Source organism: Ruditapes philippinarum, unplaced genomic scaffold (assembly GCF_026571515.1).
Source record: "Ruditapes philippinarum isolate M1 unplaced genomic scaffold, ASM2657151v2 ctg4706_1_1_1_1, whole genome shotgun sequence".
NCBI lineage: Eukaryota > Metazoa > Mollusca > Bivalvia > Venerida > Veneridae > Ruditapes > Ruditapes philippinarum.
This window is the reverse complement of record NW_026863134.1, coordinates 41,476-58,823: the sequence shown is the minus strand read 5'-3', so window position 1 is coordinate 58,823 and position 17,348 is coordinate 41,476. Positions and strand designations below refer to the sequence as shown.

The following is a 17,348-nucleotide window of genomic DNA, read 5'->3' as shown; positions in this document are numbered from 1 at the left end:
GTAATCTACTGAAGAAGATATGCAAAACGGGTTGACTAAGAGCATCTACAACCTGATGACCAAAGAAAACATGACCATAATAGAAGTCATGCATTTTGCCTAAATTTTCATCACAGCCAGAACAAACTGGCAATGAAACTGTCTTCAGCCTTGGAAGAGAATCTATGACTAGCCTAAGTGTTGTAGGGGCAACTGACAAGTGAGAGGAAACAACTTCAAGATATTCTAAATATGGACATATTTTACAAATGCATACAATGTCTTCATCTTTAAAATACAGACCAACCAATTTCAAATTCTTCAATGCTTTAAAGTGTTCCAAGTTTTCAATTATAGCTGAGCGACAGACATTGCCTGTTTGATATACAACTGTCAAGTGTATCAAATTTGAACAAAGAAATAAGAAACTCAACTGTTCTAAACAAAGTTGAGATTCTGCAAGTGTCACAGAATTCAGCCCACTTGCAATGACTTCAGCAAATCTTGTACAAACAAATCTTGAAGAGTTAAATAATTCATATTGATTGACATTATCCGGTAAGATCTTGGCATATCCAGTAAAGACAGGTTTCCTTCACCTGAAAATACAGTACATATTTTGTTATACAAATGGGCCATGATGGACATGAATTGCTCACCTGTGTCACTTTTATATTTCAGGTAAAAAATATGGCGTCTAAAATGGTAGTAATGTTTCTATCAGTTAACCTGTGACTTCCTTTTTGACCCCTGGTGACCAATATTTTAATCTGACCTAGATTTCTTTGACATAGCTTTATCTGACAATGGCTCAAGTGTGAGTCAAATAATTTTGTATTAACACAGACAAAGAAATGTATCAAAACATTAAAAAGTTGCAATACGAACAAAATCCTAAAGTAATACACAAGAATATGCTCCTTATTTATTTTTGGACACTGCATCTATTAATTTTGATATAAGTGCTAATCGCTCCTGATGCATTTTTTCTTTCCTAGCAACTTCATCTTTATGACGTTCTTCTTGGGCTTCTATGTAAGTCTTTATAACATCTACCATTTCACCTGAGGCTGACTTACGCTTTTTCTTTACTCGTACTTGTTCTTCTCCATTTTCTTCTTGAACATCCGAGGAATTACAACCTGATCCTGAACCATTAGAACTATGACTGCTTAATATCATTACTGGAGTGACTATCGGATCTTTGCCATAGTAATCATCAAGAACAGTTTCATATTCATAACTTTTCTTTCCAGACCCACTGCTTCTATTGTTGTCTTTTACATTCTTATATCCTCTTTGCAAAGTTTTCCAACGTCCTGCTACTTGGTCTGCATTAAACGAATGAGAGTGTTCAAACATGATTTTTGATTTTTGAAATATCCTGGAAAACCCTCTTCTTGGTTGTTAATCCTTTATCTATATGCTCTTTTCTTTCTTTCATCTCACTGATTGTAGGAGTGTGGCATCTTTACTCCAAGAAGCAATTGTATCTGACTTTTCACTGTCCTCTGATATGACATTTTCTTCTTCCATAATGTGTTGAATTTCAGGCTCATTATCTGGTGGCTCTGAAAATATGAATAAAGAGTTGTTCTTCCTTAACACACTTTAAACAGTATTTTAACCAATTCTGCCAACTAGAGCGATCACGGGACTTATTAATTTGCCCTAACAATACAGCCTTGTCATAAAAGTAAGCTAATGTCAAAGTTGAACTGAAAATTAGGGTCAAATGATGGTCAAGATCAACCTCAGTATAGTTGTGATCCTAGATTATCACAACTGCTAGGGTAACAGGTGTGTATGACAAAACATCTCATCATTTTTGAACATTTGTTCAAACTTGTTTTAAAATCATTTGATTTATGACAGAAATATAAATCCCACAAGATTTTCTAACTGTTAACCTTTGACCTCTTGGTGTGACTTTGCGCAAAATACACCTTCTAATTATGCTATAAACATTGGACTACTGATTTCAAAATCCTTTGATGTATAACCTTTGACCTATAAGTGTGGCCTTGACCTTGAAGGTTGGGATCTAGGTCTTGCGCAAGACACACTGTCTCATCATGCATGACTTCTGTGCCAACTTATTTCAAAATCCCTTGATGTATGACAGAGTTATGAGCCGGACAAGATTTTCTAATTGCTAACCTTTGACCTTTAAGTTTGACCTAGAACTTTGAGCTAGAGGTCTAGGTCTTGCGCATGAAACAGAAAAATTTAAATTCATTCTACACTAAACTGAAATACTCTGTATAAGTTTCTTAATATTCAAATAATACCTGGAAAATCATCTGGATTTGTCTTCCAAGTGTGGCTAGTCAATTCATAGGCATGGTTCCGCCTCATTGGATCTGAAACAAAACAAATATAGATTTAAATTAACAAAAAGGTACAATCCTTTGCCTTGTTACAAGGTTTCTGGTATTTGCTCTACACAACATTAAATTTAAAGGCTTATGTATTACCTACATATAAACTTTAAAAACGGGTCAACACTTTACTTTTGAGAGCATCTTGCCATGGGAACTTTATTACAAACACGGAATGTCTTTTAACTTTAGACCGATGAAATGGGGTCTTGTACACAACACACCACCCTTCATGGTGAACATTTTCACCAAATTATTTTAATATTCTTCAAGGCAAGCTGAAGGTACAGACTGGACAAGGTCTATTTTAACATTTGACCTCCTAATTGTGACCTTGACCTCTGAATGACAAAACTGTGTCTTGCCAGCATCATATCACCTAGTCTTGGTAAATACTTACCTGCTGAATTCAATGCCTCTACCATGTCGGCCGATAATTTCATATACTTTTTTTCTTTTGTAGTAGGATCTTCAATCTAGATAACAAACTCACTGAAAAAAGGAGAAAAACATATAAGGCTACCAGATGTCCAGATACATAAACAAAAAAATGTTCTATTCTATAGATTCATAAAGCATACTAGTTGAATATAATCAGCCAGATTAGCCGTACTTTTTTGGCTTACCAGCATATTTTCTCAAAGCGGTGACACATAATTTTTAAACATTCTTAATTTTCAGAAAATACTCGATGATTTTGGGACTTTTAAAATTCAACATCATTTTCATCGTGAATTCCTGTGACAATTTGACGTGTACTTTTTATCATCACCAAAAGCGTAGGCAGAATCGCCTCTTCTAACAGAAATAAACTCATGTCCACTTATTACAACTTATGACGCGAAACATGCACGATAACTAGTAAGAAATTTTACTTCACCTATCGTCCAATGCTTTGTCAGCCATCTTGGATTCCGGGATGCACCTACTCGACTGCGGGGACGGTCTGAACATGTTCTGGACGTTGTGCTGATTTGTTCTATTGTTATTCTGTATGTTCTGGACGTTACAGACAGTGAATGGAACGCGCCCATAGCCAGTGATAGCATTGTGACTATAAGTGTTTATACTTAAACATACAGACATATTTATTTTTGCTGTTTTGATAAGAAACAGTTCATACTTGTATTATCTGGGATGCATTTGATATGGTTTGTTAGCATACATACCTGTATATGGATACTTGAACCAATGACTGATCTCAACGCATTGTGTATGGCGATCTCATAATCTGCGACGATTTTGGCTGGGTTGGGCCGGATGTCCTTCTAAAAGCAAACGTCTAAAATTGCTGTGAAACATTCTTCATAGTGTGATTGTTGTTTACCAGGTAACAGATTGTACACAACCGAAACATGTGAATCACTAAATGGAACTCTTATACAAAATATCTATCCACACTGTTGCGGTGCTGTGGAATGAGTTCCATCCATGTACCAAGTATGAGCGTTTTCTAAAAGGTCTAGTCCGGTTTCACTTGAAAATATAAGGAGGCGGCTTGTGTCGGACGCATTGTTGTGTATCAGGAATGGTTCATCATTTCCTGCATTCGGTAGTGGATGTGGAATGTCTTTAATTGATGTTGGTTCTTTTTGTGCTTGTCCTCTTTTTACACGTCTAATCGATCTTTTCAGAGATTCATGTTGTCCTGTTGCTGCGCGCACCTAAAAAAGAAATAAAGAAAGCTAACATACCTTAAGGATTAAACTTACATTCAATATAACATCGACCTTGACTCCTCACATGTTAATTTCTTTTTTACTAAGGTGCAATTCTGTTATCATATTGCAACAATATGTGCTATTCACTTACACGAGACATATAGAGATACAGGAAGAAAAAGAGAATTTTATTTTTATTGTCATTTTATTTCTTTTTCTTTATAATACTAATTCTCTTTATATTTTATTTTCTATTTAATATTTATTTCAAATAAATATTGTGCTAACATTATTCTTTCCGTAAAAAAAAACATTGTTATAATTACCTGCAATGGACAGTGGAGCAGTTTATCAGCAATAATCTGACCAGGTTTTCCTCTGTTAGCATCAGCTGCATTCATTTTTTCCGTTCTAATTTTTATGGCTTCTTCTGCAAATTTATCTGCGTTGTGTGTGTGAGAAGTTACTGAATGAACCCTTGTCATCTACAAAAGGAATAAATTTATAACAACTTTAAATTATTTATATTATACAAAAATATACACGACAAGTATTAACAAATTATGTTGTGGTTTTAATACTTCTAATAGATACTATTTGTTTTTAAAATACGTATTAATTTGTACAATGGCTCAAAAATGTAGGAGTGTAGGAATAGTTAAAATTGGTTCTAATTATTTTCTGTCTTTACTTAATTATTACTTAATTATTTATTCCTTAAAACTTACTTTCAAGTCTGTCAACGCAGCACCCTTGCATTTTTGGGCGTACCTCTGGGAACACTCCCATCGTATAGTAGATTTTGTTGCTCTCTTCTTGGTATAAACGTATCCATCATGACAAAGTTTTTTGGTACCGTTTCTTGTTGTAATAATTTCCATTTTGGAAGTGATTTGAAGACAGATTTGACAATATTATAAATGATTTCAGTTTAACAGTTTGTTGTTAAGAGTAAAAACTGTCATCTTTAATAATAGACTAATTATAAAATAGTAAATACTTTTTGTACACTAATTACAAAACAATTATTGTGATCTGCTTTAACGATAATTAATTTTTGTAAAAAATTGGTTTTGCAATTAAGGACACATTTAATTAAGGGCGGCAATGATTAATGATTATTTATTGACAGTGTGTTTATCTTAAGCAGCGGCGGCAATGATTAAAGGCGGCATGATGTCACCTTTGTCAAATAATGATTGTTAAAAGTTCCGATCTTTAACAGTTTGTTGTTAAGAGTAAAAACTGTCATCTTTAATAAGAATGTTTATAGATTTTTTATACGCAGTGGCAGCTATGATTAAGGGCCGTATAATGTTACGTTCCGCTCTGTGAAAAAAACGGGAGGGGAATTGTCCGCTCTGCTAAAATAACGGGAGGGGAATTGTCCGCCCTGTAAAATTTACGGGAGGGGCAAAGTCCGCCCTATAAGAATAACGAGAGGGGAAATGTCCGTGTTGTGAAAATAATATGGAAGGGGAATCGTCCGGGAGGGGGATTGTCCGTGATTCTCCCATCAGATGTAACATTATAACATACTTTCATATTGTATTTGCAGGTTAAGATACTTATAGGCCCTGGTCATAACGTGTGTAAGCAACAATAAGAATGTCCACAATTAAGATCACCCTGCAATAAAGATCACTTTGGTCCAGTCCTGATGGTTGTCTTAATTGAGGTTTTGTACTGTAATTGATATTAATAATATTTGCGTTCCTCAAATGTGGTACATCGATTGTCCTCCACCTAGGTTAAAGCAGATTAAAAATGACACACGTTTTGATTTGACATTCGTGAGATGCTAGACACGAACATCATAATAATGTGACAACATTTGCTTTTATCCTGTATAAGATTTAATCAATAGTAAGTAGTTCATAGAAGTTATTCTCTACAGATAAGTTTTTCTATTATCACAGTCTGAGTTGTTAGCATTGATATAAATATTGTATAATGAGTTTAACAAAGAGCAATTATTTTACATAATTGAACCCTTCAAAATAGTCTCCTCCTACAGTAACACAAAGTTTCAGACGGTTAATCAAAACTTTACATACTTCAAAGGATCCTTAGATATACCTTTCAATATCTGATAATGGCTGACCCAAGTCCATTTCTACTTCAGTAGGGATGACCTGCATGATGTTGGTTTAAATTAGAGGATAATGTTACAGGGTGTAAAGTCTGGAGAATACGGTGGATGGTAAAGGACAGTTACTCGTTTTGTTTTGAATGAAACGCTTTTAACTTGATACTACCGTCACACTAAGTACCACATTATAACGTTGAAAATGCACCCGCGGCAATCTCCCGGACATGTTACTTGGCATGCAGAAAGATGACCATATTTTTCAACGAAATTCGACTTATGCAGATACGTTTCAGACTTCAAAAAGCGCAATATCAGTGTTTTCTAAAATGTTTACAAGTTTACTCACTGTCTTATAATGTTAAACTATGTAAACACGCAACACTGTACAGCTTATTTGATAAATGGAGGGAGAAGAAAAAAACAACAAAAAACATCTCAACAACTTTTTGTCTCGTCTTAAACAAAGTTCACATTTGATTTTTTTACTAATATTAACATTTTTTCTATGAGCATTGCTTGTCAAAGATGAAATGTCAACACAATGAAATAAATGTCTAGAACTATTGAATAATATTATTAGTCTAGAACAATATAGAAAAACACGAACATCATTATACGTGAAAATGGGCTAGACAAGCAGTGCTTTGATCGTTATCAAGTCTCATTGTCAACAGTAGTAATAAATCTTTGTAAGTTAAAAACCTCACTGTAAATGTCTATGAGTGTCTTATATCATACACATTTATTCTCTAGAATGTCAAACATTACACATAATAATTTATTCAAATACAAAACTTAACAGTATTTGGTTTTGTCCTTGCATAGGCTTTTTATTTTAATTAACAGAACAAAAAGTTTCCATTTTCACAAAAGAGGCGACAGCAAATGTACTTGCTTAATTTGCAAAAGTAACACATTTTTACTTCAAGAAAAAAGCACGACTAAGTATTAATGAAGAATATAGTATGTCCATAGGTTGATGTGTTTATCATATAGTAAGATAGGTCAGCCGAAAAGGTAACAATCTTGTACTAGAAAGCTTCTATATATTAATTTATGCATATTATAACTCTTAAATCTGTAAGAAGGACCTGTGATTGTTTTTATCAGTTTTTAGTTTAGTTTTGTTTTTAAATCTCTTTGCAGATCATTTCGAATTAAACAATCGGCAAACAATGTATGATGATTTGGAATGATATGATATCAATCGGAAACCGATGTTTGCAAACTCCTTTGAAAGCCCCCAAGAACATGAAGACATTTTAAGCAACATTGAAAAGCAAGGATTTCTTGAAAAACCTAATTTTAAAAAGTGTTTTCGACAAACCATGAAGTTGGTAGATCACTGTAGAAAGATTCCATTTATGAGACCCTCAACAAGATGCAGCTTTATGCGCGAATGCATTCCAGAGAAAAAACCGAACTGCTGGTTACGAACAATGTGCCTGTGATATCTAAGGCCAACATGTTTTTATGAATGATCCTTTTATCAAACTAGACCATACTGATTCTACAAAATATATTTTATTATGAAACATAAACTAGAATGTCATCCGTGTTCAAAGTTCTTTAGTAAGATGTTTTACAATTATGTCTTTAGTAATGTATACTCCGATGCATAAAACAAAGTTTTCAACTAAATCAAAGCTACTATAAATCATTACAATTACAATATATAGATATACAAATACTCAAGTAATGTTTGAAACGATAAAATCATATGTTTTTCAATATCATGGATATGATATTGTATTTATTGCACATATGAAATACCTACAATGGTCAAGGTTTATTTAACGTTGTCGTATTATGCTTACATATAGAAAAATTACCGTAACATTTATATAACTACAATGAAATTTATATACACCCAATGACTGTGTGACATGATCGGAACACTATGAATTGTTTCTGCAATTAATGTAGAACAATTTCTAATATAAATTGCAACAACATCAAAAACACAGAAATCCGAATGTTTTTGATATCGTAAGATTAAAATTACTAATAAAGTGATTGTTGTTATTCTGCAATACATTGCACCGGAGTATTTATTTGATGAAACTAAACTCGCGTTATCCCAAAAATTTACACTGTAAAAATCATATATATCAACAACCGTACTTTAGCACAATCCTAGGTGAACAAACGGAATTAGGGAAAGCAAAATACAGGTACACCATTACTTTGAGACATGAGCAAAGCGACTGAAATATGTGCCGCGAGCATCAACTTTGTATATTATTGCTTATATAGTATGGATGTAGGTCTTCTAAAACGTTTTTCTACATAAGGTGTATGTATAATTGACAAATGTATCAAATGTATCAAAGGACATCTATTTCATTATTATTAAACATTAACATACAGTAACATATAAACAATAACAACAAAAAAAAGCAAAAAGTATCTTTTAAAAAGATACTCGCCCGAACTGAAACTGGCTTATCTGCATATCGTATCTAACGAAACATGTAAATAGAATCATAAGGATTATAATATTGAGTCTATTATTTAACTTTACGTTTAAATTTTTGAAATATCAAAAGCAAATGCACAAAACAATCTATTTCGTAATCAATTTTCTTCGTCTAAGTCCATTTTTACCGTCATGTTATTCCTTATTTCTATTATTGTGAATGTCGTTTGAGCTAAAGGAAAACATTTAAGTAATAATTGAAGTTTAATCAAATCGAAAAATTAACAGAAGTTAGCTCATACGACGTCATCACCCATTATTCCAAGCGAGTAGTGGTTGGTAGATTTAATGTTTACAAAAACTTATTAGAATAAATGCATCTAACATTGATTACCAAATGATATTATGCAAAGATACAAGTTTAAATTAAAATCATGTATTCAAATAAAGGTGGTTAGGTGATGAAAACATATAACTTTTTACACTTAAATTGACATAAATTAGTTTTATAAATAGACCTGTTACATTGTACATTAAAAAAATAATACTTCGGCTTTAGGTTCACATAATTATTCCATATGTGGGACACTGCAGTATTGTAAATAGTGAATGGAATATTAGCAGTATGTGGCCGTTTTCTAATTTGGAATTCCACATCAACGAGTTCTGCATTGAAATATTTTCCTTACTTCATTAATTACATATAACATGGCAGCAAATTTGAAAAACCAAGATGTTACATACCCGGAAAAAAGCAGTTAAAGGTTTAACAACATATGTTTTTCTATACAATATTACTATTATGACGTTATTTGATTTTGGCATGGTTATGCATACAGTTTTGCATACGTGTATATTCAATTACTTTTAGGCAGATCAAACACAAATTTTGCAATATGAAATTATGGATTACAAGCCTGATTTTAAATATCTTAATGACTGAATGTTTAGCAAAAATGCCACCACACATCATTTTCATAGTCGCTGACGACCTTGGTAAGTATCTATTTTTTTCTTTTTATAATTATACTCCACCGACGTTGCTTTTTTACATGACGTGCATTGATTTTTCGAGAATCTAATGCTTTGTGATGATGTTTAATAGTAACTTGATTACCTGATTCTTTAACAAAAATCATTTTTATTGTACAAAATGACATGAATGAAAAAAATCTAAACGCGTATAACTGATATCAGTTAAAATTGCACGTATCTATTTTCAATTTCGTTTTGAGTAAATTTCTTTCTTTCCTTTTTTTCATATCATTCCGTTTCAAATACCTTAGTTAATCTATGTATGACATTCAAGTTCTCAGGTTTAAGACTTTTTGACCTTTGGAACTACTTAATGATTATTTACATTTTATAATGATTTTAATATTTGAGTATTCCAAACGTCATTTTTATTAAAAAATATACGAACACAGATTCGGTGTAATGCAACCGTTGTTTTAACAGAAATGTTTGTAAAATATCTAAATTTAAGAGTAATTATCTTGGGTAATATAGAATTAAACTGCTTTCCAATATCTGGAGAAAACAAGCAAAACAAAAAGTGATATTTATGATTTATTTATGGCGTGGCTGCCGTTATCTGTAGTATTTTTTGTCCCTCGCTTTTTCGTAGAAAAGGGGAAGATATAGAAAAAGGCTTCGTCCGTCTATCACATGTTTGTGTCCGGTCCTTAACTATGTCATTTACCAAAGGAATATGGAAAAAAACATGTCATACATGTTTTTAAGTTTGTAATTATAAGACGATGCGTCATGTGCAACAACCTGAACCCTACCTCCAAGGTCAAGGTCGCACTTGGTGTTTAAAAATCAACATTGGAGATCCAAGATTTACATAGTTTGTTACAGGGTATACCGGTATTTTGTGTCCGGCCCATAACTTATTCAAATATCAAGGGATTTTAAAATTATTTGACACTAATTTTCACAATAATAAATCGATGTGTCATGTGTAACAACCAGTCACTTACCTCTAAGGCCAAGGTCACAGAGGTCAAAGGTTAATATAGTCTTTTATAGGGTGTATTTTCTCGGTGCATAACTTTCTTTAATCAAGGGGATTTTCACATTAAGAATATGATGTGTCGCATGCAGATCAAGGTCACGTTTGCTGAAAAAAGGTCATTATCTGATCGAGGGTATTGGTGGTGCCCTGTCCATAAATTTTATCTATCAAGGGAATTTTAAATTACTTGGCACAGGTGTTAGCAATAATGGGACTATATGTTGTTTGCAACAGCCAGACTCCTACCTTCAATGTCAAGGTCACATTTGAGTGCTAAAGCTTAACATGGTCTGCTCTAGGGTATACTTTGTGTGTGATATATAACGTTTTCATCAATCTAAGGACTTCAAAATAACTTTGCCTAAATGATAACAATTATAAGACGACATGTCATGCGCAACATCTAGACCCCTACCTCAAACGTTAATGTTTCAATTGTCAAAGGCTTAAATAGTCTTTTACAAGGTATGTAAATGTCATTGGTTGATGCTCGATGACTGGACACGAAATATACCATTTAACTGGCCATATACTGTATTGATTTTTTATTTGTCACATTTTGTGGCTTTGGAATAGTGATAACAAGATAAGTATACAAATGTATTTCTATTGACACATATTGAGGAGTTATTTCATTATATTTATGTAATAAATGTATTGTTAAATTCATTTGCAGATCTAGCCTTGAGCTAAATTTTGCATTGAAAGTCCAGATCTATACATCAATCTTTTGCAATAACACAATTTTGTGCTTTATGTAAAACTTCCCCTGGCGGGACATTGGTAACTTACAAAGTCTTGTTTATTTAGTGCCAAATATAATAAACCTCTACATATCATATTAAAACGACGAGTTCTATTAGTGACTAGACTTATTTCCTTTTGTTTAAACAATGTCCCCAGACTATTTTTTACCAACCAATATTCGAAAATTTATACTTGTGAGTATAGTGAGACAGATGTAGTGAGAAGATTCAAATGAAATTAAAAATGAAAAGACATTGGTTTCACATTTGTAAAATTCGTTGAATCAGCGGAAAGACCGGAAGATTGGTCACTTAATAAGTATTTTACTATCTTAGAAGGATCTTTATCTGAAATTCGATACTCCATAAAGGAAGTTACCTTTATTATTTTAAGGACGCGTTGTCTTAATTACATCTGACTGGTGCATAATATGTACAATTGTTCATTCCGGTTGTATCTGTTACACCGCTGGAACAATACGCCAAATTTATAAATCACCTAAAAGACGTGCAGAAGTATATGAAAAGAAAGAGAAACCTAAAAGAATGTTAAAGACAGCAAAATTGATTTTTACAGGCACTGTCTGATAGAGCCTGTTTATGAACAGAACTGGTAAGCAGAGTTGTTAATTTATAAATAGTATAATTTTCATTATTCAAACACCCTAAGATGAATTCATACATCGGAGATCATGCTCTCTTCCATTTGACACTTTCATGTTTAGTTTAATAATATCTTATTACATATATAAATAAACGTCAATTCATTTACATCAACAAAATTACACAATATACAATAGGGTTGGGCCAAAAGTTTTTTTTTCAAAATTATCGTGGGCCCTTCCCTGTAAATGTTTAACATCAGTTTCATTAAAGAAGGTTATACATTAAAGTAAATATGCATTAAGTAACAATACATTTTAAGATGAAAAGATTAGAGAGGGAAAAAAAGAAAACAAGATAAGAGATGTTGCTGTATCAGTTGTGTTGTATGTCGACACTACCAGCAACCAATCCCCACCATCAATTGTTAAGCAGATATCCATTTGTTTGTAATGAGCAAAAATAACCCAATTTACTTGCTATAGATAATTACTGTAAAAAAAACAAACAATGTAGTAACGTTTTATGTATACCTCTTTGTTTCTTTGATATAATTTTGAACATGCTGAAATAAGATTTTGTTTTGAAAGTCGTTTAAATTTTCAATGCCAAATAGTAGCTTTTTAGTATTAAACGAGTGGAATTGTCTGGTGTTTGTAAATAGCTTCTTTCTGTATACTTTCGGCATTGGAATAAGAATTGTTCGGCATCTTCAATTAGAGAACCACAATCGCATGATGTACTAGTTATAAGATGATTTGTTAATAGGTCAGAATTCAGATTGCTACATTTATTTTTAATACGGGCATGGTAGACAGCAGATACACGATTGCTTTCGATATAATATGGCGGCACAATATAGGCTTTATATAATGTTTTAAGATGGATAATATTTCTGATTCTCTAATATGGGCAGGTTATTCACTTTCATGTCACTTTATGATAATCATTTAAAAATTATTTTGGGTCCCCACAATATGCCTGAGGCATTAATTGGCTTTTGAAAATTATAGATTATGCCACAAGAAATCGACTTATATTTGTCAATAAAATTATGTAAGAATCCACTGTTTGCTGATTTTCTTTTCCTTTCTAAGGCAAAAACATATAATGATACCATCATAAATAGTATAATGCCTATTTATCGATCAAATGTAGCTTGGTACCAGAAATCAGCCAAAACTTTAAAATCTTAAACAGTCCGCTTGTTACAATATTTACGGTTTTTACAAAAATGAAGGAGACGTTTTAGACAAGATTTGCGTGACTAGAACTTTGGTAAAATAACCTACATGGAGGTTGGACCAGTTCATACATTTTGTATCTACAAAGACGTCGTTTTGTATGAAGTATTTAAAAGCATGCGAGAGGTATTTTTGCTGCTGTGGAAGATTTGTTAAATGCGTAGAAAGGGATATGTTTGCATAAAAGACACAATGAATGGTTATAAATTACAAATATTTAACAAAAAAGAAATTATTATATATATTGAATATAGTATTAACAAAAAAGAAATTATTATATATATTGAATATAGTATCATAATAAAAGTTTGTTTTATACATGTTTTGAAAGATTATATGCCGAAGAAATGGAATTTTTTTCTTCGCTCATTACAGATACTTTTTGTACAAAGGGAATTAAAATTAAAATAAACGATATATATATAAGTAGCATCAAAATAAAATTTTCTTGCAAATTTCAATAAGCAAGTTTTCAGTTTATTTTTTGGTAAGTACAGGGAAACATTTCCTCTACATTTTCCAAAACGGGCATAAAGTCTATTAATCAAACAATTTTAAGTCCAGGATTTACATATTTTTTTTTAAATCATTTGATTGGAATGAACAGTTTATAAAGCTGCTTGCCTCCAAAAGAAAATCAAACTTGAGTAAAATTTGCACTTTTAACGCCAAATAATCTCTGTTGCGTTATTTAGTCATACCGGTTCAAAAGTTAAAGGAGCAGCAAAGCTATTGTAGCTATAATGTTCACTATTTCTATTTATCGGAACATGAAATAGTAAAACGCTATTCAGAAAACAAAACGGTTACCGATTTATACAGTTTAGACAAGATTTGCGTGACTAGAACTTTGGTAAAATAACATACATGGAGGTGGGACCAGTTAATACATAGTGATTTTGTATCTACAAAGACGTCGTTCTGTATGAAGTTTTTAAAACAAGTTTGCTTCTTAAAAAAGCAAACGAGAGGTCTTTTTTCTGCCGTGGAAGATTTGTTAAATGCGGAAAAAAGGATATTTTTGCATAAAAGACACAATGAATGGTTATGAATTACAAATATTTAACAAAAAAGAAATTAATATATATATTGAATATAGTATCATAATGAAAGTTTGTTTTATACATGTTTTGAAAGATTATATGCCGGAGAAGTGGAATTTTTTCTTCGCTCATTAGGGATACTTTTTCTACAAAGGGAATTAGAATTAAAATAAATGATATATATATGTAGTATCAAAATAAAATTTTTCTTGCAAAATTCAATAAGCAAGTTTTCAGTTTATCAATAGGGAATAGTTATGCTATTGATACATAAGTATTGTAACATTTCTATTCGATTTCAGTAACTTTCTCACAAATATTTTAGAATAAATATCTTAAAGAGGCTGAGTTGTGTTACGAACGTTTTTTTTTTCCTATCATGCAGCGTTTTCTTTATATATATATATATTCATCACAATGTCTGAGTATTAACAATATTTTGTGAAGTAAAATTTCTATTCGATTTCAGTAATTTTCTCATAAGTGTCAAATATTAACTTAAAAATCTTAAAGAGGAAATATTGACTGATTATGTACACGTACATGTGAATAATGTTATAAAAGTACATTATCAAAAGGGATTAGATACGCTATTGATACATAGGAAAAATGTTGGTTATATAATTTCATTTGTAATCCTTTCAATTGTTGACGTGCTGCTTAATTAACAATCCTTTTTAAAAGTTTTTTTTCACGATAAAAATTACATCAAAAATTAATAAGTTTCGAATTTTATAGCCTTTTCTTAACCCTCACGCATCAAGAATTAGTCTTTTTTTGTTCTTCTTCTATTGCTACTACTCTGAAATTAAGTTATCTATCTAATATTCTAGTAGGATTCAGTTTTTTTATATTTTGCTTGAGAAATTAATGTTGGAACTTACTTATTTAAAAGGCGATCACGTAGTATAATGCCGTAGCTTCTATTTTTTGATTTTATGATTACACTCACTTTAGTTATTTTTCTGTTTTATTCTATAAGAAAATATCTGCTCATTGGAACCATTGTATGTATTCTTCTTATGAAACTTGTATCCAACTGCTTTGGTAGCATACATCTTTTGTCGTCTAATACTTCTTTCTTTACATATAATGTAAATGGATTATCCAGTAAAACTAAACGAACGAGCGTTTTTCATTGGTTAAGATCAGAAAAAGTGGATATATGTTAACTTCAAGAGGTACATTTTAAAGAAACTTGTTAAGATGAATGGGAAAATGACTGAGATGGTACAATTATATGTAGTGGCAATTCGAATAATCAAAAAGGTGTTGCTATCTTGTTCAGAAATTATTTGAAAATACAAATTCTAGAAAAAATACGAAATTGAAATTGGTAGATTGTTGGCAATTAAAGTAAATATTGAAAATAAAGAAATAATAATAATAAATATATACGGTCCAAACAAGGATGATGTAGACCTCTTTCAAAAATTAGAGTTATTTTTAAAAGACAAAATACAACATGTTTTTATAATAGGAAGAGATTTTAACACAATTATTGATCCTAATATCGACAAACAGGGAGGAAATGCTTTTACTCATTTAAAATGTCGTCAAAAATTTACAAACATTATACAAACATACCAGCTTTTAGATATTTACAGGATCCAAAATCCACAAAGCAAACGATTTACATGGCGATCGAAAACACATGTAAATATAGCATGCGGGTTGGATTGTTTTTCTTGTTTCAAATGACTTAGTAAATTTTGTTAATACTACAGGAATCAAAACCAGCTTTAGATCAGATCATTCAATTGTATTTTTCAATATCAGTTTTGATTTAGTTAAAAGAGGCCCAGGGGTTTTTAAATTAAACAATAGTCTTCTCTTTGATAAAGAATATCAAGAAAAAAAAATAATAAAATCCATTACTGAAACACGACAATTAAATATACTAGCAAATCCACAAACCAGATGGGAAGTAATAAAAAGTACTATTCGAAATGAAACAATTAAATATTCAAAGTATAAAAAGAAAATCGAAAGAGAAAAACTAACCAAACTTGTCAAAGAAATTGATGAAATAGAAACTAAATTAGAAAATTTTAATGACAATTTAAAAAAAGAACTAGATATCAAAAAAGCAGAGTTGGATAACTTATATACTGAAAATATTAATGGTGTTATTACTAGAATAAAAAGTTACAAAATAAATAATGGCAAAAGAAATATAAAATTACTAAAAGGATTAGAAAAAAGAAATGCGAAAAGTAAACTTATAAAATGTGTAAATGCAAATGGTAATATTTTAACAAATCAGACAGACATTTTAAATGAACAGAAAAAATGCTATGAGAATCTATATACCATTCAAGACGAAACTCCCTCAAATTACAATTTTTTCAATGGCGAAACAACACCAAAACTAAATGAAAACGAAAAACAATCTTGTGAAGGAATTATTACGCAAACTGAATGCGAAACTGCCATCAAAGATATGAAAAATGGAAAAAGTCCAGGTTCAGATTGTTTAAGTATAGAATTTTATAAAATATTTTGGAATTATTTAAAAGATGATTTGATAAGTGCGATAAGTGCTCTGAATTTTTCTTTTGAAATTAATTGTCTTGGTCAGCTACAAACACAAGGTTTAATAACTCCAATTCGTTTAATAACTCCAATTCCTAAACCAAATAAAGATTTATCAATATTGTCAAACTGGCGACCAATAAGTTTACTGAATGTAGATTATAAAATACTTACTTAGGTTATCGCTAATAGAATTAAACGGGTATTAAATACACTCATTGATGATAGTCAAACAGGTTTCATTAAAGGGCGATACATAGGTGAAAATATAAAATTGCTTTATGATGTGATAGAGTATGCAGAAAAAAATGATAAACCGGGACTTCTAATTTTTGATGATTTTGGAAAGCATTCAATAGCATAAGCTACAAATACGTATTTAAAACATTAGATCGTTTTAACTTTGGACCAAATTTAAAAGCATGGATTGAACTTATTTACAAAAGATCCACGAGTTGGATACTTTACAATGGTTTTTTGTCTGAGTCACTCCCTATAAAAAGAGGAGTACGACAAGGATGTCCATTGTCTCCTTATATATTTATCCTAGCAAATGAACTATTGTCAATAGCTATAAGACAAAATAGGAATATTGAAGGTTTTAAAAATTTTGATGTAGAAGTTG

The 17,348-nt window shown here is 31.3% G+C and overlaps 1 protein-coding gene across 1 annotated transcript in view; it reads left to right on the top strand.

Moving 5' to 3' along the window:
- The first annotated feature begins 9,344 nt into the window (after positions 1–9,344).
- Positions 9,345–17,348, top strand: part of LOC132721237 (arylsulfatase B-like) — a 30,322-nt gene continuing 22,318 nt past the window's right edge. The window contains exon 1 of the mRNA XM_060705503.1: positions 9,345–9,528. Within this exon, the coding sequence (XP_060561486.1) occupies positions 9,429–9,528 (100 nt within the window). The 5' untranslated portion in view covers positions 9,345–9,428. The remainder of the gene's footprint in view (positions 9,529–17,348) is intronic.